The sequence below is a fragment of the Odontomachus brunneus genome, unplaced genomic scaffold (assembly GCF_010583005.1).
Source record: "Odontomachus brunneus isolate Ranch 3 - 2012 unplaced genomic scaffold, Obru_v1 Obru_scaffold_050, whole genome shotgun sequence".
NCBI lineage: Eukaryota > Metazoa > Arthropoda > Insecta > Hymenoptera > Formicidae > Odontomachus > Odontomachus brunneus.
In genome coordinates this window covers 2,137,784-2,163,491 of record NW_022639500.1, presented here as the reverse complement: position 1 = coordinate 2,163,491, position 25,708 = coordinate 2,137,784, and the positions used below count along the sequence as shown (strand labels likewise).

The 25,708-nt window shown below is 39.2% G+C and overlaps 2 protein-coding genes across 13 annotated transcripts in view; one reads left to right on the top strand and one right to left on the bottom strand.

Moving 5' to 3' along the window:
- Positions 1-7: 7 nt before the first annotated feature.
- Positions 8-25,708, bottom strand: part of LOC116845235 (proton channel OtopLc) — a 43,683-nt gene continuing 17,982 nt past the window's right edge. For 5 of the 12 annotated variants that reach the window (XM_032817677.1, XM_032817679.1, XM_032817678.1 and 2 more), the window contains exons 4-10: positions 9,162-9,501; positions 7,164-7,272; positions 6,918-7,078; positions 6,678-6,834; positions 4,774-5,264; positions 3,414-3,741; positions 8-1,916 (exon numbers count right to left, since the gene is read on the bottom strand). In XM_032817677.1, coding sequence (XP_032673568.1) covers positions 1,222-1,916; positions 3,414-3,741; positions 4,774-5,264; positions 6,678-6,834; positions 6,918-7,078; positions 7,164-7,272; positions 9,162-9,501 — 2,281 coding nt within the window. In that variant the 3' untranslated portion in view covers positions 8-1,221. Of the gene's footprint in view, positions 1,917-3,413; positions 3,742-4,773; positions 5,265-6,677; positions 6,835-6,917; positions 7,079-7,163; positions 7,273-9,161; positions 9,502-10,146; positions 10,341-10,530; positions 12,744-19,354; positions 19,726-20,417; positions 20,947-25,708 lie in introns of those variants that run through there. The other 7 variants (XM_032817682.1, XM_032817681.1, XM_032817683.1 and 4 more) reach the window with 7 other exon arrangements.
- LOC116845236 lies at positions 9,250-15,395 on the top strand. The gene is made up of 2 exons (XM_032817689.1): positions 9,250-9,371; positions 14,549-15,395. Exons 1-2 carry the CDS (start codon positions 9,361-9,363, stop codon positions 14,844-14,846), a joined length of 309 nt encoding a protein of 102 aa, XP_032673580.1. The 5' UTR covers positions 9,250-9,360; the 3' UTR covers positions 14,847-15,395.

Below are 25,708 nucleotides of genomic sequence, written 5' to 3'. Positions count from 1 at the left end.
AAAAAAAAAAAAAAAAAAAAAAGAAAAGAGAACTTAGAAGCTAATCTTGCGTCTCTACCATCGACACAATGTCGACGACTTATAAAAATACGAAATATCCAGTCAAACATCGCGAACGTACGAATGTAAGAAAGAAGATTCGTCGCCGATGCCGACCGAGCTCTCCGCAAAAAGCATATCACAGCGATCCGATATATCCGTAATGAGCGAAATGCAAGAAAACGCCGAATAATTTTCCCCTTGGACAATGCGAATATTGCCGTGAGTGAACCGAATTGCTTGCGATGCTCGTGATGCACGATTGGGAGGGGCGGGGAGGGGGGGAAGGGCGAAGGTACATATATATATTATATAATGTATACATATAAAAGTAGAAAATTTGGCGGCGGTATATAGAGATCGTGTGTGTTGAAATGTGAGAAACGCACGGTGTGAAAGGAAATGCGATTTTCGTGAAACGCTAATAACTCTGTCGTTTTTGTGCTTCGTTTGCGCCGAAATCGGCGAAAGCCTCCCCGATCGATCAGATTATTTATCACGGGGATCGTCGATCGTTCAGACGTCATTGGTCCGTCAATTGCTCCGCGCCGACCTTACCGACCGATGCTAAGACAACGCAATGGAAAAGAAAAGAACAAGAGGGGAGGGAGAAGAAGGAGAAAAAAGGAAATGTAGTGTACTGTACGCAAAACGAAGTGAAAAAGAAGAACGAAGATAAAATGAAAAGGAACAGTCTGTGACTCGACACGACGTGGTGTCTGGTTCCACTTAACTGCTTAAAATTCCTTTTCGAGGATGCAAGAACGACACCTTGAACTTGATCACTCAAGTGTCTCTTTTCGGATAGAGGGTGCTTCAACTAGATAAATCTCCGACTTCCAACTTGGATTCATGGGAATTCCAATTCTTAACAATTATCAACGACTTGGATATCCATCTCTGGATCTTCCATTCGTGCGCAACGGGCGTATCGAACACGCTAATTATATACGTTTGATTATTCCGGCTTTGACCCGTCCCTCGCCAGTTATCCTCCCATCTAACGAGCTAACTTCCCATCACTCTTCGACATCCGCCTCCTTACCAAGACCTGAAATCGATGTACGTGATCGAGATCGTCGAGCACCTAGTGACCCGCTCATGCCGCTCACTCTTCCCTCTCGCTCAAATCGACGACCACTCCGGACGATTGACCATAACGAGACGGTTCTCCGTGCTCGTCTACTCCAGGCGCGCCTTGTAGCTGGTCTTCCAGATCTCGGCGAACGTCACGGCACTGTGGAACCTGTGGAAGATGCACAGCGGCAAGGTGACCCTCTGGACGATCGCCCAAGCGAGAAACCCGTAGAAATCCAGTTGCACCGGATTGGCGATGACCTTCTGAGTCTCGAACGTGTAAATCACCCACATGGTCACGTTGCAGATCAGCAGGAACGTGACTACCTGCCTGCCGGGCTTGCTGCGATCGTGCTCTGGCAGGTGGACTCTCCTGCGCGACACGTCGGCGATGAAGAGCATCTGGAGGACCACTTGAGCGACCGACAGCAGTCCCGTGACCATCACGAGCAAATTCGGCTCGTGTGTGAACGCCGCCAAGGAACCGGCAATCACGCTGAAAACGGCATAAACGAAGAGGCCGAAGGCGGAGACGCGCAGAAGGATGTCGTTGAGGTCGCTCTGTTCTTCAGCTTTGAACTTCAGGCTCTGCACGCGGATGAAGCCGACAATGATGGCTACGATGGAGAGCGTCATCAGAACACAGTGAGACACGTCGGCGAGATAAATTGCGAGCAGCCCGAGCTCCGGATGATGTATCAGCACGAAGAAGAGGATCAAGCATATCAAGGAGCCCACCAGCAGCAGCAGACCGAAGAAGAGACCCTTGCTCGCCCCCACACAGTCGACTCTAGCGTGACCTGACAATCATTTTTTTCTTTTCACAACGAAATTCAACAGTTTGAAAAGATTAGGTGATATTCGTAAGCTTAGTCGAGTCTTAGTTGGTTATTTTTGTCTCGCTGGCATCTTTTATCTTTGCCGTTATGACTTGAAATTAAAGTCCTGATCTTTAAGTGCGACACTCTTGATTGATGACGTCGGAAGCGAGAAAATGTATATCCAAAATTTCTGCAGAGTACGTCGAAATAAAAAGATATATCTAAAAAATGACACTTGCAATCGATTAAGCACAGGTATAAAATACTCTTTTCTTTTTGCTCTAACAATCAATAAACGTAAAATTAACTTAATAAAAGTAAGAAAATATAGATTAAAGAGGAAGTTTGCATGTCATGTTAATTTGACGGTTATTTATTGATTGTTAGAGAAAAAGAAAAGTGTTCGGAGTATTTTAGAGGTCTTAATCGATTGCAAATGTCATTGTTTGGACATATCTTTTTATTTCGACATACTTTGCAGGAATTTTGAGTACATGCATTTCTTCGCTCTTCTGACATCATAAATCAAGATAGTTGCGGCGAGGGACCAGGAGTTTTAACACATTCGCCACTAGAATCTATTTAGGGAATTTTCTCTACAAACTACTATGTTTTTTTTCTTTTTTTTTTCACATAATTGTCTAAAATAAACTTACTCTGACACTTAGTGTGAACATAGAAGAAAGTTTTTTTAATTTGAGATAGGTGGATACTTTACACTGAAAAATCATCCGATAAAAAACTAATAAACGAATATTTCCGATCAAAGTACCAATGAATTTTTGTATTCAATCAGGAAACATCCAATGAGAAATATCGGGAGATAATTTTTTATCGGTTTATTTGATGAAATGCCATTATGATTTGAAGTATCCGATTAAATTTATATAATTGAACATCCTGATTGGATATAAAAATTGATCGGAATTTGATCTGAAATATTCGTTTGTTAATTTTTTATCGGATAATTTCTCTCAGTGTAGAATTAGTACATTGAGAGAAAAAATATTTAAGAAGTAAAAAATATTTATTCGGTGGGTACACTAGTAACATATTTCCTGGTGCAAAATATTTTTCAAATAAGTGAATATACATTTTCTTAAAGTCTTAGCTTTCCACGAAAGCAATTATATATTCTATTTAAACAAAAGAATTTAGATTTAAGTAAATATGTTATTAGTACCCACCGAATAAATGTTATTTTACTTTTTAGACATTTTTTCTGTTAATATAACGTATAATCGGGATACAGGATCAGTTCGACGTTACAGGAGGCAAAATTATGGGTTATTATTTTTCTGCAAAAGTGATTAATTGCAACTGTATACTTAATCTGCATAGTTCTTGTTGGCTATTTCTTGTTGATTGAATATCTGATAGTCTCTCATAAGACTATGTACCAACGTCACATATCACATTGGTAGCGAATGTGAATTGATGGTAATGAGAAATTTAGGAGGAAAATGTCAAGTATACCTGCATGGGCGAGAGCGACGGCTCTTCGAGACAGCATAGCTTCGAGACGACGTTCGAGGTCCGCCTCGGCCTGATGAGGCCAACGCGGATGCCGGCCAATGTGTTTCCACATGACATAGATCACCGCAGCTCCGATCAGACTGTACTCGATTATGAACGGGAACAGATACGGTGCAGCATCCTGGACGATGGTGCCCATGATGTTGACGCGTCCGCAAGAGTTCGACACTGTGCCGTCCTCCGTCAAGGCTTCCGCGTAGATACCCAAATTCGGGCTCCAGAACTCGCTGCTATTCGTCAGGTTGCTCACATCGAAGATCTGCGGAACCTGAGGAAGGCATGGTTTAATTATCGCATATTGTCAAGAATAATTGTCATTTTTGCTGCCACAATAAGGATCCTTGAATACTAGAGTAGGGTGTTATCGGGAATTTCTTTAAAAATCTAAAGAGAATAATTTGTCATTCTTAAGTGACGTCTGTCTGACAATCGTGTGATTATATTTTTCTTTTTCTTATAAAATTTATTCATAGTAATGCTCGTTATATTGTTACATCAACATTGTTTGGATTAAGAAAGAAAAAGTGAACATATCTAAACGAGCATGTCTCTGAGAAACCGAATCTTAAAATAAAAATGTCTAATTGAATAATGCGACAGTAAAATGGAATACCAATCTTTCTATGTTTGTACTTTAAATTTCTTAGAATGAAGCAAAACAAATGCAAATTCACACGAAATGATAGTGAAAATACTTCTATTTCGAATCACAAAAATGTTAAAACATGTTTAATTTAAAGTTTAATTTTTAATCCATGTAAGCAAATATTTCGGCCGAAATATTAGAATAAAATTGTTTCTGTATAGATAGAGTAAGAAAAGTCGTGGACAAAAAATTGTCTGCAATTTTTGGAATCCGTATGTGAACTCTGTATATACGTCTTGTTCAAATTTCCCATCAAAGAACAAAGTCTCCTATTTGATACAACGGAGAGTTTACAAACTCACCCAAAAAAATTACGAACTTTTTTGTCTGCAACTGTACATTATATTATATATTTTATCGCTGCTCTTCAATCTCGAAAGAAAATATTACCTCGACGATTCAGAATAAAACGATAATATGAGTGACACAGAATAATATGAGTGACAGGATAATATGAGTGAAAAGTCACTTGAATTCGAGAGACTCGGCCATTGATCTATTTTTCGAGTGACATTTCGAGTGGCACCCGAAGAAATGTAGGAAGTACATACGATTAACTTTTTATATTTGTCTTCAGCATCTGAGTGATGCCTCTTATTTTATGTAGTGGCAGGGAAGACGTTCTTAACGAGTATAACGAGACATAATCCGTACTTGATTATCTGCGTCGGCTTGCGGCGCATTCATTAACTCCATAATGAGTGAGGAGAAAGTGCTGGTAGACGGCATAGCAGTGGTGGTGGTGGTTGTACTCGTTGTAGTCGGAATAGTGGTTGTCCTTTCGGTGGTTGTGCTGGTAGTGGTGGTAGTCGGCGTAAACGTGGTCAAGAGAGTGGACAGGGTCGTTGCCGTGCTGGTCGTCAGGTTGGGTAGCGCGAAGGTGGTGGTCGACGGCGTCGTCGACAGGCTCGTCCAAGTGGTCGTGGACGTGGAGGTCGGCATGGTGACTACGTCGGCGATTGATCTCGTTGTTGTTCTCATCACGCGACCCAGAGCAGCAGCCACGGTTGTGCTGGTGGTGATCGGCCCGATAGTCGTCGATCTCGAGGCGGCGGTGAGAGGCGCCTCTCGTAATTGCGCCATATCGCGCGGCTCAGTACCCAATATCGCCCCGGCGTTGCGCATCGAGTGTTGCTTAATGCTCTCTGCAAATTTCAAGCGTCAATTCTAAATATTCGGTTATTTTTCAAGTTACTCGTGTACTTGAGCATCCGGAGGGCATTCCCCCGATAAAAAAAATTGTTGAAACATTGTACAATAATAACATCATGAAATGAAGTATAATTCTGCGATGATTGCGCTAAGATGATTCGCCGCAACGATTTAGTCGGAATATAATATCAAAGTGATATTTGACCAAAATTAGATAAATCTAATTAAGGGTATTTGTTTGAGATATTCATTATTGCACATTTATTTCAATATTTAAAAAGAAAATCACAATCTTCAATATTTTTCGTAATGTAATGCAGCAATAACATTTTATAATATTTGCAGCATTTTCAAACGAAACATTTCGAATTATTAAATTAGTTAAATATTCGCTAATTTAAAGGAAAATGAAAAAAGTTTTAGATGAATAGCACATAAATATCTAAGTAAACTTTGTATTTATATATTTTTTTTATTTATGTATTTATTTATTATTTATTTATATATTTTTATTTATCTGCTTTTTTAGAATCGCTTTAATCTTTATTGTAAAACTTCGCCATACTTTGAATATATAATATTTTATGTTACAATATTTTTAAATTATAATTTAGGAATAATTGTATATGTTTTAAAAGCATGGATTAGTTTGATTTCTTTTTTCATGCACAATTTCCAAATGTTTTAAACAATATATTTCTCAGTTATTGAGTAATTTTTTCCAAATTTAATTTTTTAAATGTTCTATTAAGATGATTCATCACATATCGCTACTGAAATACCATTTAGAAATTAATTGCACAAATATTTATCAATATTTCATAAAAAATTTATAATTTTTTAAGTATTTTCTGAATAATTACAACATTAAAATTTTCATTCGTTATATAATGGTTATGTAAAGGTTTCGTTATATAATGTTTTGAATGTTTTCCTATCGAGATTCTTGAATTACCAAATTATTTATATTTATTAATATTTCTTGTTAAGTTTTTAAATCATTTAATATATAAAAATATGTAAATAAGGTCAACAAAATAGATACTTCACAAAATATTTAATTCTTATATCAGTATATGTTAAAATATGCCAAAATAAAATATATAATATCTGATATATATAACATGGCAAAAATTCACCCTTTTTGTTAAATTTTTGTATATATATTAATTTGTATATATAAATATAGGAATAACATATGATTCCATTTAATGATCCTTCTAATTCCAGGTATCTGGATAATATCCGTGAGAGTTATGCTTAGATACAAAAACATCCTACTACTGACAAACTACTGCAAACTTCGACTTCGACTTCGAACTACACCGCGCTAAGCTAATGCTTTTGGCGCGGTAGCGCGTTTTCTATCATTGTGACAATTGATTCTTTAAATAGATCTCGCTTACCGAGAATCCCCGCCTGAACCTGACCCAGTTTCTTATGATACTGAGTAATCTCCTTGAGACTCTCCAGAACCAGAGTGCGTATCCATACGCAGAGATTAGTCGCGACCACGTGCATCAGACCGAAGCGGGCGATGACTTTGAAGCGATGTATGTTCAACTGTGAAGAAATACCGTGAGGAGAAACAATCCACATTTTGTCGAATTCAAATCGTGCTCTTTTGTCGCGATGCAGACACGTACCCGAGAATTCATGAAGATAAAGTACATCTGCATAAAGGTGAAGATCATTTGCAGCACCGGGTTGACGCCCTGCAGTATCTGATAGCAGGGTGACGTGGGTGGCACCTCGAAGAACGCGCCGAATTCCAAGCCATTGTACACCATCGTGCCCAGTCCGAAGGCTGACAAATCGTGCGAAACGTCAGTTCATCGACGTTACGTGCGAACGACTTTAGAAAGTGCTTCGGTAAAAAGCATTTGGCTCACCTATCGCGCCGATTCTGAGGAAGAAGCTTCCGTGACTATGATCATTCTGCGAAGTTTTTCGCTTCCGCAGGGCCCGCGTGGCCACGCCGGCCTCGACATCGGCTGCATCCTGTCAAAAAAGCGATATCTCTCACGGCAATGTCATCGAAATGTATATTTCATCGCGATTTAACTTTTTTAAAAACTTCAGGATCAATGCTCTTTGATATCTGAGACTTTCGCGGTGTCCATGAATATTAGATTTGGTTCCCGGGTTTGAGCCGCGTGAATACTTCTTTGGCTGATTCCGACGTTTCGCGAACATTTCAGTTCGCTTCGTCAGGGAGGAAGGACCCGATGCCAAACCTAATATCAATGTTCCTCTTTTGTTAATCATTTTGTGTCGGGAAACTTTAGATACGACGAATATAAATCTTTGTTAAGGTTGTTCACGCTTAAAACGCCTTACCAGCGTTCATTTGCTTTAAAGAAATGTCTGCGGAGAGGTTAGAAATATCGTTGGCATAAAATACGAATGACAATAGCCATTCGTCTGATTACGTCAGCGTCAAGAGTATCCGCGCGTAACCCGAGTGTCACGCTAACGAAAATACATTTCATGGGAAACATGCCATTGCCGTAGCCGTGAAACCCGCTCGAAACGAAATTAGTAACCTGTTGCGGTGAGTCACTCTTATATACACTTCATAATTTGGAGTAAACTGCTAGAAATAATCTTAGAAATTTTTTTTTCTTTAATAAAGACGATATATATATCTTAGAAATTCCGAAAGCTCGTAAAATTTACGTACACAATATTCTCTAAATTTCTCGGAACGAAATCTCACTAAAAACGAGTGAAAATTTATTTAAAACGTTCGTGGAAATACTACCACGCGGAATCATGTATTATTAATAAGGATGACGTTTCACTCGAGTTACAATGGATTCTCAACCCATACACTGAGAGGAATTATCCAATAAAAAATTAACAAATGGGTATTTTTGATAAAAAATACCGATATATTTTTGTGCCCGATCAAGGATCCGATGAAAAATATCGGTTTATAATTTTTTTATTGGTTTTTGATCGATTTTTATCTGACGAAATACTATTATGATCGGAAATATCCGTTTATTAATTTTTTATCGATTTTCTCTCAGTGTATTAGTGAATGTTCCAATTGAGCAGATTAAGTTTTTTCCTGGAGTGTGGATTCGTTCTTCAGTTTCGAGTGAAAATATTCATTCGGCAATTAAGACTTTTGTGTCCTCACCCCAGCCATCTCAATTAATGACATTGGAAAAGTGAGAAAACATATGCCCAATATTTTTTCAGAGAAAATACTAAAATAATAGATTATGTCCATAAAATGACACTTGTGATCGATTGAGATCACATCTGTAAAATAGTCCAAAAGCTTTCTTACTCTAATAATTTATAAATAGCCGTAAAATTAGGAGCAAAATCATGAGGAAAAATAGACTAAAATGAAAGGTTGCATGACGTTAATTTTACAGTTATTTATTGATTGTTAGAAATTTTTCCAAATATTTTGCAAATATGCCTAATCAATCTTAAGGATCATTTTATGGTTTTCTTGTTTCTGACGTCATCAATCGAGAGTTCCGCAGCAAGAGATTAGGAGTCTTTAGAGTAGAAAATTCATTTTGTATAAGTGAAAAATTACTTTAATTTGAATAACTTGCCTGCTATTCTACGATAAAACGTTAAGTAGCTGACAATTTGCCAGTTTTGAGTCTCTCTTGCGCGGATTATATAAAATATTGAGATGCATGCGGATTTATTAACTATTACGAGTACTTAACAATTTTTAATCCCCATACACTTAATGTTTAGATTAAAAAAGATTGCTATTAAATATTTTACTCTACTTTCCGAGTAGAATTTCACTCCGAGAAATTCAGAAAGAATTCAGATACACGAATCTCTCATTCCGACAAATTTACAAAGAACTTCTTTGTAAGTTACATTTACAAAGAAATCCAAAGTTTCACCTGGCTTTCCTTCTTATTCTTTGGCGCCTTTTGTTCCTTTTCCTTCTTTTCTTTCTTCTTCAGCTTATCCTTCGGTTCTTTAGGCACCCAGCCGGCTTTTGGCGGCCTCGGTGGCGGTGGCGGCGTGTCGCTGCCTCTGGCGCAGCAGGCGCTTTCTTGCAGAAGGAAGCAGAAAACGTACAACAGGAACAAAATACTCATGCCGTACAGGTATGTAAAGAATCCCTCGTAGTAGTAGAGCGGCAATTTGTGCGTCACCACTTCGCTTATCACGTAGGCGATGCATACGACCACGAGCAGCTTCGCGTATATGAAGCTCATGATGATGAACAGCGACGTTCTGAAATAAGAAATCCGTGTTTTTGTAATCTTGGCCGTGATTTAGCCAGATGACAGCTGTCGTTTCGTAATAATAAGTAGAAGCGGCGCTAACTTAGACTAAACAAACGTCAAAAGTACGTGTTAACTCTTTGAACCTCGGCGTATCTTTAAGAATACGATATAATATTCACACGAAAAAAACATGTTCATTACATGTTCATGAGACTGATTCGTCTACGTCGTTTAATAAAATACTCTTGGGGTGATAGTTTATTTATTTTGAAAAAATAGCTTACATTTTTTTCCTTCATTTTCTATGATTTCTCATAATAAAAATACTTTTAATTTTTTCTTGCTGACACCTACTCTGATCTGACCTTTTTGATGATACTTATTTTGCATTTTGATATTAAACATTTATTTATATCTCTCTATTAAAGTAAGGCTATATTTTCAAAATAAAGAAGTAGGACTCAAAGAGTTAAAGTGAAACAGTGGAATGTCTTTCAGACGTCTCCGAGATGTCTTTCAGACATTTGTGTTATCTGGGAAAATAGTCCGTGCGCGCGCGACACGATAAGAATCGGCTGTATCTGTCGGAACGGAAGTTCCGTTCGAGCATTCGCGCGTTAAAAGCTCGTGTTCGAGTAAAACCGTTTCTCACCGTTTCCTCTGAATAATTTGCACCCTGCTACCTCGCGGTGGTAGCAGCGGTGGTGTGGTGTCCTTTCGGCTCCTATTATTGTCGACGAACGGTATAACCTCAACCTCCATGATGCCGTCACCAGAAACGTCACACGCTGAGATAACTTTAAGTGTCCTTGAATTATTTCACTGTCTTTTTTTAAGTCTAGAGAACTTTAAACGTAAGTAAAATTTATTCAGACCGACTTTTCAAACGTTACTCTCTTAAAGTGAATCAGTGAATACTCACTGATATCAGTTATGAGTATAGAACTGAGCACTTTCAGTGTTATACTTATAACTGCAAATCAGTATATATTCACTGTTTTCAGTGATGTTTGACTGATTCATTTTAAGAGAGTACCGTTCTTGAAAACATCTTGTTTTCTCTTAACTTTTCTTAACTCTATTAAATCGCAAAAAATATGAATAGAATCATATTCCATGACGATCTTTTATTTGGTTTAAAAAAAAAACATTAAGTTTCGATCATTTTTCCGAGAATTATAGGCAAAAAAGATGCGCTGGAAAGAGTTTAGAGTTTTTTTAGAGTAATTTTTTAAATATTTAGAGTTAAATGATTATCTCTGTACATTTATTTACGTGGAACCCTTTAGTCCTTTATCCCGCGGGCAATCGTTATTTTACCAATAAACGTTCACATCACTGTTACACATTACTGTACTCACTTTTTTATTTTAATTTTTAATAATTGCTTTAATTAATCCATCACTTATTGATTTATTTATTGCCGTCACAGACGTTTTACACGTAACCTACATCGCGTCCTACTTCGATTATTAACGAACGTCGACTGTTGCGCCCGCGATCGCGCGCAACCCGAGTGGTGCTATTTCTATTCCCGTCTTTCGGTTATGTTATGACGTTTGAACTCATCGAATTTTCATTGTTCTCACCGAATATAATTTCGTCCTCGATATTCCCATTTAGCCCGCGCAACACGTATTATACTCACGTGCGCTTTTTCTGCCACCGGCCACTGTGTGACGATTGTTTATAATAATAAACTTGACCGAGTTCTGTCTCGGGTCGAATTACGCGACTGGAGGGTCGCGACGACTGTGTGTTTAATCTATTATCCAAATTAAAATTCTTAATTAACATAAGTTGAGACCGCACGGTTAACTAAATTAAAAAACGAAGTAATTTGCTTCGTTGTTGGATTAGAGTGAACTTAAACATAAAGATATAGGTTAAGAGAATGCTGGATATCGACATGCATGTAACTTTGCATTGTTTTTTCATTTGCTTGTGTGCAAATCCTTGTACAGAGTGAAAGTACAAATGTCAACGCGTGTCGGAGCATGCCATATATTACATAAAAAATTGAAAAAAACTTCTTCCAATTTTTCCTTTACAAATTTTTTTTGTTTTTGACATAACATGAGCCACTCCGTCATATATTGATACTTTCATTCTGTATAAACACTTGCAATTCTAGACAATCCAATAGAAAAACAGTACAAAATATGAAAACTGCGTCATGTTGGTTTCCAGCCCTTTAACCTTTAAACGACAAGGTGGGGTTAGCGACAACCCCATTTGATACGTTTTTCAACGCAATTCACTGGAACTTTGTGATACATTTGTGCACAAAATTCAATACTGCACTGAAAAATATGTTCATACAAAAAAAATGTTCGTGTAAATAAACCACTTTTTATTTATGCTAATATAAATTTTAATAAGAAAGAAGAAAAAGAAAAAAATTTGGGGTCATATATGACCCCACCTTGCTATTCATGTTCCAAGATTTCACCTTGTCGTTTAATCCTACAGTCGTCGCGCTACTTTTCGAACACGAGTCGATGCATGGGATCTTGAGAGACCCCGATATAAAAATTATTTTATATCTTTTATGTTGAGAACTTAAATATTTTCTTTGTTTAATTAGGTTTTTGGGTTCATGTAAAATATAAGAAAAGATTGTTTTGAATATAATATTCTCTTAAAGACCCCATGCGACGACTGTACCGCTGAGGGTTAAGAACCTCAAGTTATATCACTCGCGCGCAGTCATAACTCGCTCTCAGCGAAGAATTGATGAACAGAATCCCCCTCGACGTTGGCTCACTGAATGTATCGTTCATTCGTAAAACGGAAATAATGCTGTCATTAGATTTAAACGGTACTCGTACTCGACGCCGGCTCATTAAACGTATCGTTCATTCACAAAACCGCAACAATTCAACTGTCACAGTATTTATTTCACAGACGGGAATGATTTTAAGCGAACGACATTTTGTGAATGCTACAATTTTGTTAATCTCTCGCGTTCGAGCACTGTTTGATAGAGGCGAGAGCGATTTCGGGCAGACAACATTTTTGTGGATGCTACAATTTCGTTGACTTTGGCCGAGCACTACTTGATCTTGGGCCGAGCGGCACGGACTGCTACGCGGAACGCGACGGCAAAGGGGTCGATCTTCGATAACAGTTGACCTGGTGCATTCGCTTTTAATCGACGAGCATGACTGCCGCTCGAGCATCTCGGACGAAGTTATTCGCGCCTCATCCTCATCACGCTCTTTTTCTCGCTTAAAGGTTAGGCGGTATAATCGATAGTCCACATATGTGTGTGTGTGGGTGCGTGGTGGGTGTGTATGTGCGAGTGTGCGCACGTATATGTGCACATAATGCCGGTCGCAAACTCGACGCGATCTCACCGGGAATCAATCGCGCGGGAAATGAGGTTTTTCCACGGGGAAACGGGGCCGCGCACAGCGCGCGCACGCAGCAGGGGCAGCAACGACGGCGATGCGCCGCTCCGCGTGGTGCAATTGCATCGGCTCGCTGCAGCGACGCCCGCGCGTCGCCGTCGCCACCGCCGTCGTCGTCGTCGTCGTCGCCGCGCGACGCACGTATTGCGGTGCGTCTACGTCGAGAAGGGCTTAACCGCCCTTTGTCAACGTGGCATTTCAGGGGTTGGGGCGCGGGCTTTATTGTGTCCCGCACGAGCCCGGTACACTCGTGTTAGGTATTTTTTTTCTTCCCCTTTCTCCCGGATGTGTCAAGCGCGGAGTGAAGCGCGATATGACAAAGGCGGTGATATTTCCCGCCTTGCGGGAGAGCGTGTCGGCACGGTCGTTTTTATTTAAAGCTTGCTGGGCGGCTCCTGTGTTTACTTGCGATCGATCGGATACAGGTCGCGTTAGAGTCACCAGACGTGTCCTTTAATCGCGGCTTTCTGGATTATTCCGAGGACGAGAATACAGAAGAGGGTTGTTATTTATCGCGATGCCTTTTCTTGGTGGAAGAAAATTGATTATAAGTCGGCCAATGCACCCGTAGTGAAGAGGGTATCCGTATATTGAAAAGCTCCCTTGTCCGCGCGTCTTGAACGGTGCTTAAGTTAGGTTGAAATCTAACGTGCTTTGCGACGCGTGAACTTACTTCAGACGAGTGAGGGTCGATTTTTCAACGGTGGTTTAAGCTTAGATTTAAGTCTCAGCTTTGTCCTAATAATGTATTTGGCATGTTTAAACAGAATTTAAACTGTTATTGAAAAGTTAAGCCTAAGCGTATGAAATACAAGACGCAAATGCAATCCTTTGATATTAATCAACTGTGGAACCATGTAACTATCCGTTTCTAATTGAATCGATCAGGCGGACTTTGCAGCTATTGTTCGCCACGATTGGGCTGTTGGTAGGCAAGAACGTTTCTATGACGATGAATACGTTTCTCGTCTTGGGTACTACTCGGTAGTGTTTCGGTCTGCTCATCTCATTAGGCGAATTTCTAATGTCGTTTGTGCGATCATTGAACGTGTCAGCTCTTCGTGAGTTATCGAAAATCTCGTTAGGATATATGTACCTTGGGGGGAGAAGTGCCGATGTCCTATTTCCTGTAAGTTTCTTGGAAAGCCTTATTTCTGCAGTCTGTGCAAATTCCAAAAATCTCACAACTGAAAACTGGCAAGAAACAGACACTGTTTTTTTCTCACTTGTGGTGTCAGGTATTTATTTTTAATCTTTAAACGACAAGGTGGAGTTAATAATCACTCCAATCAATATATATTTTTCAATGCGGTTCATTGAAACTACATGACATGCTCGCATTGAAGTTAGATAATTATCCTGAAAAAATATTTTTATACAATAAAAATATTTTGTTAAGCTGCTGTTTATTTATTCTAATATGAATCTTAACATACAAAAGAAAAATATAAACTCAAAAAATGTTAGTGTCACATGTATGACCCTACTTTGTTCATTCATGTATCATAACTTCGTCTGTCGTTTAAGGGTTAAAGTTCTTTTATCATGACAATTAATACAGAAACAACTGTTACTTCGTGCACAGTTCTTTCGTACACGCAGTTTTTGCAATCATAACAATTTAATGTTCGTGACTGGTAGATTCTACACGAGCAAGAGTGAGTTTGTGGCGACAGCTGCTCCCGAAGCTCAAAGTGCCGCGATAAACGAGAACACACCGGCAACAACATCGAAGAAAAGTGGCTTGCAATCTGTTCCACTACGCGGCGAAGAGGTAACGCTCCAGTCAGACTTTTTCCAGTCGCGAACAAGGAAAGAACGAGAAAATGGTTACAGTAACATGGGCATGGAACGGTCCAGACTGGCTGGTCGATATCTCCAAGTACCCACTTTCGGCGCCGGTGCTCCTCCCTGTTTCCTCGCCCTCTTATGGGTTTAACCTCGCCCCGTCTTCGTTCCGCGGTTAACCTTCTCGCGAGACTTTTGCGGAAACCGTTTTGAGAATTTAATCGTTCGCATATTTCACAGTCGGCCGCGTGGAATCTAACACATTGATTGCAAAAGTACGAGTTGCCTCGTAGGTGGTGTATCCTGAGTCACAAAATGGTTTAGACGCATTTCGGTTATGATAGGAGCCGAAGTGACAATTGAATGACAATGGTTTAGACGCATTTCGGTTATGATAGGAGCCGAAGTGAAAATATTACAGAGTATGAAAATAAATATAAGATAACGAGTTAATACACCCTGTACTGTCACTTTAGCTCCTATTATAATCGACTCATGTGCAAATGCATCAGCAGTGGCTCTCAATTTTGACATCTCGAAGCGCTGCAACTTCAGTGCTCGAAATGTGTCTAAACCGTTTTGTGACTCAGTATACAAAAAATTCTCTGTATGCGAGTTAATTCGTGTAGATTTTATCATGAAAATAAATTTTTATTGTAAGTTTCACTGAATAATAAATATAATTGATAAGCATATTAAAAAATAACATGCTGATTTGAAAATGGTGTTAACAACATAAAATTTCCTAATAATCCCTGTGACAATTGCAGTCAACGTTTTAAATAGTTTAATTAACAAGAGCAAGAAAGCCAATAACAGCCAATGCAAAAGCTCAGTTGTGCAACCTACTTGATGGTGAAAATAAAATAGAGAATAGAGCACCGAACGCACACTTGTATCAAATCTATCCAAACGTTTCCGACATTTTTCAGTGAAAAAAAAAGAAAACAATATTGATAGAATCTTCTTATTATGGATATACTACCCATATAGAGTGCAATTTAAATTTAAATTGTTAAATAGTTTAAATCCTCGTTGCAAATTCCGTTGTGTAACTCAGAAGATATTGCAGATTTAATTTGAAGTTTCAGAAGTTACTTCAAATTTTAATATAACATTTATACCGGAACACTATACTTTTATAAGCAATATCTTTATGCTCCACACAGCTACCTTTTTCTTTCTTTCCTATAAAGACTAGATAAAGGAAACTGAAGTCAGATGGCACATTTTTCAGAATTTCAAAGTTACAATTTTCTAGGCAGCTAGTTATTGTGGTTGACTGTATAGACATCATAGAGACCTTTTGTCTATCTTTTCATGTCTCTCTCTCCGCAACGATTCTATAAACTGTACATTTTCTTCTGTAATAACCGAATTACGAATGCGTACATTGCGACATGGTCATTTTGCCCTGGCGCCAGGTCAAGTTGGCTAGCAAGTCGGGGTAAAAGAAGATCACATATAAAATATGTATCTTGATTAGTAGTTCCGAGGCTTCCGCGAGAGGTCTCCACAGTCCTGCCGGATCTTAAATAGTGACCAACTTAGTTCGCCCATATGCTCGATTTTAATCATTTCATGAATGAAAATTGTTTTTGTTATTCGAAACAGTTTATCATAGACTTGCAGGAAACTTCATTCTGACTAATAACATATCACTTAAGTTTATTTACTCATGCGCGATGGAGAATATTAATATCAAATTTCGAGACGCTTAAAAGTAAACTTAGCTAATGCAGTATTTTTATTTTTAACTTTAATATTATTCAGATTTTAATGAAATTCAGAAAAGAAAATATCTATGTTTTAAAAAAGGCATTTTGCGATTTTGTTTTTACTGTTTCTCATGATAAATACGTAGACAAAGTGCATGACCGACATACCCCTTGAGCCAACTAAACCCAGTCTTTCCTATAGCCAGATGATCAGTCGAATAGTACATCCTTTTGATTCATCAAAACCTACAGCTCTTCAAACGTCCACTCACATCCTATTCTTTGCTTTCGCGATGGCAAACGAGAGCAACCGTTGCTAGTAGTTTTACGATAGGCGGTAACCCGGTTTGCATCGATTGACGTTACGGTTCTTTGACCGATGGATTTTTTCTTCGCGCGATTCTGACAATCACAATTGTCGGAAGAATTTCTTCTTCTCTTCGTTTCGACGAGCGTTATTTATGCCGCAATTCATTTTAGGTATCTCAAGCAATGCCAAACAATTATTTATCTCGCCGTCATAACACAACACTGTTTCTCGGAAATTTTTACCAAGCACTGCTGGTTTAACGTCGGATCTTGCGCGCTCTAGTCTCTCGCTGGAACGGAACAGCCGGGGGAACTCTAATTTCTCCGGATTAATTAAATTTCACAGGGGTCTTGCTCGCGATAGAGAGAGAAACAGAGAAATATCCGCAACGGAGCGGAGAGGTCGTTTTACGGCGGATACAACGCGTAGACTACCAACGGCATCAGCTCGCGAGACCATGTTAATGCAATTGCGACTGCGACTGTGTAGTAATCCGGAGACATCCATTCGTCGCGAAGGTGCATGCGGCAACGTTTGTCGTCAAATCAATATTAGTCAATTAAAAAAGTAGCGCGCCAACTGTCCGATTTATCCACGGGCTTTTATAGCTTCTGTGTCAACGTCTGCGGAGGGAGTCACCCAGACCAACCTAGATGTTCGTCGAAGTCTCGAGCAGCGTAAACAAGTACACGTATTGGCCTGCGAGAGTTCTCATCATAGGCTTGTATACATAGACACAGGCGCTTCTTATGCGAGATTTCAAGACAAGATTTGAAGCAGTATATTCCCCTTCCATTGTTCATTGCACCTTCGTCTAACTTGACTATTGGAAAAAGACGAAGTATTCAATAGGAGTCAAGCTAGACAAAGATCGAATGCTCACACTAGTAGAACATCCTTTTCTATACAGAGAGAACGATTTGGTTGAATCAAATAAATACTTCTTTGGAATAGTCCAAACGAATTTTTTGATTGATCGAACAAAATTTTGTTTGACGCAAAATATTTATTTGCGGCTTAATTCCAAAGAAATACTTTTGTCGTGTCAATTAAATAATTCGTTTGGACTATTCAAAAAAAACATTTATTTGATTCAATAAATCGTTCTCTCTGTGTGGTTAAGTTTTCGCAGCCTCTTGCGAAACGCTGAGTCTATGTATATAGGATGTTTGACAATTAATGACATCTGTTGTATGCAGGTACAACTCATCAAGTTGAACACAAAATTCTACCATTTCGCAAACAACCACGTGATATTTTGAGTTATTAATTAAAGAAGATTTGTAAATAATTATGCGCAATACGGTAGACCAGTTGTGATGACGATGTTTGCCTTCATGTTTATATATTACATCCAACTGAACAAAAATCTACTATTTTACAGATGATTACGCAGATTTTTAATTATTAATTAAGTCTAATTTTAGTTAAATTGAATTATTATAGTTTTAATTATTAATAAAGTTTTAATTATTAATGAAGTTTGGTGTGTCGCGTACGACACCCATATACGTGACACGAGCGTCACGCCGGTCGTCAAGTTGCTCGCGGGTTAACGAACTATGTCGTAAATAGAAACGCCAACCGAAACTCGACTATCTCGTTTCCATTTTGGGCCCCTGTTACTATTTCCTCACGAGCCGGCTGTTCTTACAGGCAATGCGAGGGTAACGTAGTCACGCTTCAGTTTGTGCGATAGTAAACTGTTTCCTTTAAACGAGTGCGAGATAAATCGTCGATATTCTTTGTGAGAAAAATCACACACGCTTGATTTGACTTTATTCTGCTAAAGAGGTTGAATTTTATGCATCCCGGCATACACATTGGCCCAATTATTGCACTGAGAATTATTGCACTGAGAAAAAAGTGTTTTGTATTTATGGCTATAATTATAGAGTGAAAAATTCCAATCAGGAAAACCACTTATGTAGTAAGTATGATGTTGTAGTGTTAATGAGATAAATATCTTACATGTATATTATTATTACACATTGAGAAAAAAACATTACAAAATAATAAATATTTATTCACGATTGATATTAATAACATATTCATTTCCATATATCTACATTCTTTCATTTAAATAGTATAAACAGTTGTTTTTATGAAAAACTGCAGATTTTAAAAAATTAATATTTTCCCAATTAAAAAAAAATTTTCTTTGAGTTAAAAAATATATATTTAGTGTAAGTAAATATTTATACACTAAATAAATATCTTTTTATTTTTTAGATATTTTTTCTGTGTGCTACTTTTTGTTGTTTGAACAAGAATATACAGTGGATGCCAGAATAACCATATTTTTTGCTCATATTAACCATTTTTTCCCTCAGTATATATTTTTATTATTGCGTATAGTTTTTATGTTAAATAAAATAATGTAAAAATAACAGACAATTTTTACCTACAAAAAGAATAAACGAATTGTTATTTTCGCACGTACACTTGCGAACATGGAAAGATACCCGTCGTCTTTAATGAAATTTCGGCAAAGGTTTCGAGAATGAGACTAACGAGCTACTAGTGGTGGTGCTACGTTCGCGAATGAGAGATGGACGCGGGGGTGGTTTTTAAATTATGATCTTTCTGCCTACGACGACGACTCCCTCGTCTCTACAGCGTAAGTCTTACTTTTTCGCTGGAGTCGATCGCACGTTCTTCAGTTCCATCTCTTTGTTCGCGGCGTTGTTCTTCTCGGCGTTGTCCTGTGCATTTGGCGGTGAATTTTGCGGGTTCAGAGGCCTGGTGACCGGGAGTGTCGCCGTATTGTCGCCAGCGGCGGCTGCCTCTACCTCCACGGTGGCGACCTTACAGTCACCACCACCCACCATCGTGGACTCGATCTCGTCTTGCGAGTTCCTGACGATCGTCAAAAGATGTACACTCAACGATCCCGTATTAAATCGATCGAGTTCCCTCTGCGAGCGAGCTCAAGTGCCCCTACGCGCGGTGGTCGGTGCGTTTCGGAGCGTTGGTGCCCGTGCCGCCATTTTGGTGCACACCTTGATCGAAATAAGGCCAATAGCGCAATTCCAGTGGAAATTGGACTTTATTGGATTCGATTGGGACTACAACACACGAAGGAACTTCAACCGTAAAAGCTCCCAAGCGCTTTCAATCGGTTGCCGACAATTACTTGTACGATGCCGGATTATCGCTTCCGCCGGATATGACTGCTTATCGATTCGACCAGTTCTCTTTTCTGTTTGGTATTACTGAAGCTCTTTCGACTGGAACACAAGAACAGAGCGCACTCTCTCCCGCGACATACTTGAATATGGTGGAGCCCATTTTATAAAGCGTCTTCCAAACTTTTTCTGAGACTACCGTGAAGAATCTACTATGTTGAGTCCCCGAACAACAACTGTTTAATCTGTACAATTCCGTTGTGTTCCAGTCTACGAGCAGAATTTACCACGAAAGAATCGAAAAGCAGAGGAACGGAAAGTGGAGGAACTTGCGTAGGAGAAAGAATGTGTGTTAGGATGGCACTAAAAAATGAAAGAGAAGCAGAAGGATAACAAAAAAAAAGAGAAAGAAAGAAAAAGAATGAAAGTATACGTCTGTGTGTATGTGAGATAGAGGGAAAACCGAAAGAGAGAGAAAGAGAGAAAGCGAGATAAGAGGAGATCCCTAAGGTCTCTGATCTCGCGTACTTGGTCGAACGAGCTAATGGAAAGTCCGGTGTACACACGAGTGCGCGGCTGAATCTCTCAGGATATCGGGCACTGTACGCTCCGCTGACCGGCGACCACCACTTTGAGCGTTACGATGCACCCGCGACGACAGATGACGGGAGAGACTCACCTGCCGGTTGGCTGAAGGCCCTCGCGGTGACTGCGCCCCGGCTTCGACGGAAAAGGGTGTGAAGCGTGGACACGGAGAAGGGACGAAGGGCGGATTGGGACCTGGAGAGAGAGAGAAAGAGAGAGAGAGAGTGAGAGAGACAGAAGGAGAAGGGAAGAAAGAAAGAGAGAGAAAGAGTGAGAGAACGAACAGAAGGACAGACGCGGCGACGATCGCGGTGGCAGAGGGTGGACCCGTTCAAGGGAGACAACAAGCCCGGGCTCTCTACTCGCGCGCGCGAGTCGAGCGAAGAGCGCGGCGAGAGACGAGGGCTAATTCGAGTGGCTGGCTGCCGAGTAGCGAGCGCGCTGCAATCAGTTTGGCCGTGTTGTCGGAGCGCCACGAGAATGGGGGTAGAATCACGATCGCCGCCCCCAGCATCCCGGAGACTGAGGCTGGCCGGGAGGTCTCTTCCCGGGCAACGGCAGCTTCTCGCACAAGCGCACTGCAAGCGCGAGAGCTTTTGGTCTATATAGAGCCATGGGGATGCTTCTCTCTCTTTCTCTCTCTCTCTCTCTCTCCCTCTCTTTCTATTTCTCGCTCTCTCTCTCTCTCTCTCTCTCTCTCTCTCTCTCTCTCTCTCTTGCTCACTATTCCTCCGCAATCCCTTTGCTCCACCGTTCGCTTCCTCGAGACGATGTCGCCCCACCGTCTTGGTGTCGGTGTGTAGCACGCGAGACCCCATCAGGAATCCTCCTGCGCGGTGATTCCGCGCGTTCTCAGCCGACATCGAGCGTCTAGCGTCTTCGTGCCTTCGTCGATTTTTCCGTCGTGCAGGCGACAGCTTCTCGAGATCTCTCTTTATAGCACGATCGCGTTGCATGGACGTTGAAAATCGCGACGAGGTATTCGCGGACGTTGAAAGGTACACACAACACACGCACACTGTTTCACAGTCTTTTCACGGCGCCAGAAAAGGACCCTTCGCCTTTCATTCTTGACCCTGGAAAGAACGGTGGGTCTGGTCGGGACACTTGTATGTGTGCACACGTATCTGTAATTTTTTTCACCGTAAGACAAGGTCGGCTGTATGAATTGCGTGATTATGTTTCTCGCGAATCAGTTAATTCCCTTATGCGTGAAAACAAGAGCGCTTCATTTCCTTGATTACTCCTGTGAGCTAATTTTGTCCACATAAGCGGCTGACGTAACATTTTCTCGTGTTCCCATTCGAAACCTCATCACCGATTCCCCTTTATGGTTCTATCTCTGCTCGAGCGTCTTGGAAGTAGTTTCTCTTTCAGAAATTCTCGTAACAAGTCATGAATTTTTCTCCCCGTATACAGGATGCGTCGTTTCTTTCTTGACTTCTCCACAGAAATATTTCGGGAATGGTGTCGTTGCTTTTTCAATTAGCTTATTAACCCCATAAATATTTTATATCGCATTCTCTCTCTCTCTAAGTATTTAGATTTAATTTTCGATTATTTTAAATATAGTTATCTTAGAAAGATATATAGATAATTTAGCATCTTTATGTGTGTTTTAAAAAATGCCTAAAACATTTATTTTATTTGATCTCACAGCATTTATCAAATATTTTCATCATTTATTTCCATCGACTAAAGTCACCTAAGAATAAGTTCACCTCGAAAATAGTGTTTAAACAGTCATAGAAAAGGGATCGCTATTCGCCGGCGCAACCCAAGTCGAAATTTTAGCCCTACTCTTAGTATGAACTTTTTAACAGCTGTATATTCTTAAGGATCAGCGTATGTTTAACAGATTGAAGTTCTACTTAACGCCTCTAACGTGGTAGGAAGTGCACAAAGTGCCACATAAAGATGTAGACTTTAGAGTAGCAAAATAGCCGTTAATTGAAATACTGAAGCCGAAAGTAAGATCCAAATTTCTACTTGAAAAGACTTCGTCTAGATGAAAAACAAACGAATACAAGAAGAATTTTCGTCAAGTTGAAGTCAGTTGAGGTGAATCCAAGCAAATATTCGATTCAGCCAACTAGCCAGCCAGCCAACGCTACCGTTCTCCTACGGGAGGAACGTAGAGGAACCGGGGGCGGTGGGTGGATGGCCGGTGTGGGATAGTGCTGTACGTGAGGGGGGCTGCAGGAGCGGTCAGGGGGGCAGAATACTCCGTGGTTCTGCGACCCACTGACCCGCTCGATAATGCTGCCACCGAGAGGTCACTGACCTTACTCTCGTGCGAATTTCGCGGCGGGTACAACCCTCTCGGCGCTGCCCGGTTTTTCGAGTCGAGTCAAAGATCGCCCCATCGTGCGAGTAGCAGTTCCTCGATCGCACGCGCTGGCGCTGTAACTCTCAGGGTGGCATCGTGCACCGGCATTCGACACTGCCTGTCGATCGATCGATGAATGAGTGAGAAGCGTGCGGCCAGCTTAGACGGAGATGACTGATTGTCAATTTGGAATGCTGGAAATTGGTTTTCGATTGGCCGATACGACGTCCGAGGATCTAGCGGAATTTGTTGCGCGGCCATGTACATAGGATGTCGGACGATGATGAGAAGCCGCAGTGATTGAAAAAAATTTCGTCGCTCCACGGATCTTCTCCACTATTTTCTTCGTATTAAAGCTTTTCATAAAGTAAGATCTAAAAACTTTTTTCCTGTCTTAATATTATTAAATTCAACACATTCAGCTATAGAGAGTGTGTCGATTAATAATAATAAAATTTCAAAATCATAGAGTTAGTTATTTGGAAATATTTTTCCTACTTTGAAATTTGTTGGGTCGTTTAAAAAATAGCGATGGATGAATAAGGTGTCCCATGTTATCACATCTTATATTCTATACGGTGAATATAAAAGTGATATTTTTATTTGCGACTTCTGTTCATAAGCCTAAAGGACTGCTAAATAATTTGAATTATTGAGCTTAATTTTTTTTATTTCCATAGAAAATTTTTTTATTTTTAACTTATAATTTTTATATTCAAAGGAATTCAATAAGAAAATTGTTTTAACATCAATAATTTTATAAGCTTTTAAAAAGTAAGTTTTTTTATTTTTATATTTATTTCACTTTATTTTCCAAAACTCTTTTTGCATTATATTAAAAAAAAATCTGTTCTTTAAATAGTTTATTTTTTTCCTATTGATTATATGAATACTATTATAGGAAACATATTTGATAACACTTTTGACAGTTATTGATACAGTTATTGTATTTAATATTAAATTTTTCTAAAAAACAAAAAAGTGGTTCGCCTTAGTTTCATCTTCTCCCGTAATCTTATTCTTAGCGAATATTCTTTCATACAAGGTATTTACGAAATAATTAGGCAAATTTCTAGAGTGTATTCCTTTTGTTCAAATAAAAAAAACCTATAATTAAATATGAGTAGTTGCGAAGTTATAATAAAACAAAGTTTATATTACTATTACATAGTCATAAATAAACATTGAAATTATAACAGTCAAAATGAATCCAAAGTAGACATCAACAGCAATTGCGCATTAATGTATGAGCAAGAATTGTGAGCGACTGTTTAATTTGTTCACATATTTTGTCATAACATCTCACAGGCGATAATTATTTAAATTTTTTAGTAAATGTTCTTCCAGAATTACTGGAGAACGTTCCTTTAAATTTAAGGATAAACATGTAGTTTATGCACAATGAAGTATCATCACATTTTAGCCGTCAAATGAGAAATATAATAATAATCAATAATAATTATCTAGAGATAAATTAGCAGAAAGAGGACTGGTCGTATGATCTCCTTGTTTCGCAGACTTGAATCCGATAGATTGATAGATTTTTATCTATGGCGACATTTAAAGCATTTATTGTATTCGCAGCTTATTGACAATGAAGAGATGTTTTGTCAACGCGTTATTGCATTGTGAGTCTACGGAATCGCCTGCGATTCTTTGAAATGGTGCGACAATCTTTAGTCTGCCGCGTCAATGCTTATCTTCAATCAAATGGCGGCTGTTTTGAGCATTTTTGAGCTTCTAAAATAAAAATAAAAATATTTTCACACTGAAAAAAAAAACTTTAATTGCAAAACGCTATTTTTTGTAATCCCATATTCTAAACAAAAATTCTTACTGAGAGAATATTCATCTTCTATTAAAGGAACTATTAATTCCTCCTGAATAAAGAAGAATATGTTTATTTCAAGCAGCATGACCTTTTACTAAAAGAAATTTCTATTAAGGACAAGACTTGTACTGTAGAGACAAAAGGCAAAATTCCTTTAACTTTAACAATATTGCATTTAAAATATTTTCCTTTTAGTTTTAGAGGAATCGTTTTGAGGCCATGAGACCAAGAGGATATCCTGTAAGGATAAAGTTATATTTTTTTGAGTATATTCGCGCGCGTTAGATATGTTAGAGAATGCCAATTAAGATATCGCTGTAACGAAACCGTCGTATCTATTCTTTACAAACCAATGAACCGATGAATTTATCGTTTCTCTCGCCTCAAACAACTGGAAGGCACACTTTTCTGCCGGCGGTCTGGACGTTTCTTTGTACGTAAGAGAAGAGATCTTCTCTTTGTCTTGTTTTTTAAGCGCGACAATTGCTCTCCGAGTTAAAGCCTGCTCCAGTTTTATTGAGACACACGCGTCTTTAAGCCTAACATCTCTGTTCGGCTTTGTTACTTGCGTTTTCTTCAGTTTGCCGTCTATTGTTATCCTTTTACGCGCCGATTAACACGACCAGCGAGAAAATACAAAAGATTTCTGCGGAACTGCAATAATCGAGCAATAATCCGACTCGTGTAATTGTATCAGGCGCAACAGTCCGTTCGTAGTATTTTTTTGCGTGCTGTAATATCGCGTTTCAAGGATTGCGACAAGTGAGACACTCACGCACAGCAGTATTGATTTCGAGACTCGCTGGCAGTGCTGCCACGATTCCGTGTCTCCAGAACTAAACACTGGATGAGAGCTTGTGAGGGAACGCGATGACGAGACGAAATTTATATTAGGTCTGACTACTTTGTGTTTTCAGGCAAAAACAATTCGAAAAAAGCTCGACGTTGGTCCTCTCCAGTTTTTAGTCTATAAAACAATAATGTTTGTAAACAACTCAAAATCGACAAATCGCTCGGGTTCAATCTAGCAGAATAATTTTAATTTTCTGAGCATTAAAATGTTTTTGTTAAATGTTGTATTAAGTCTTAGTGAATTGGTCTTGTTTCGTCCA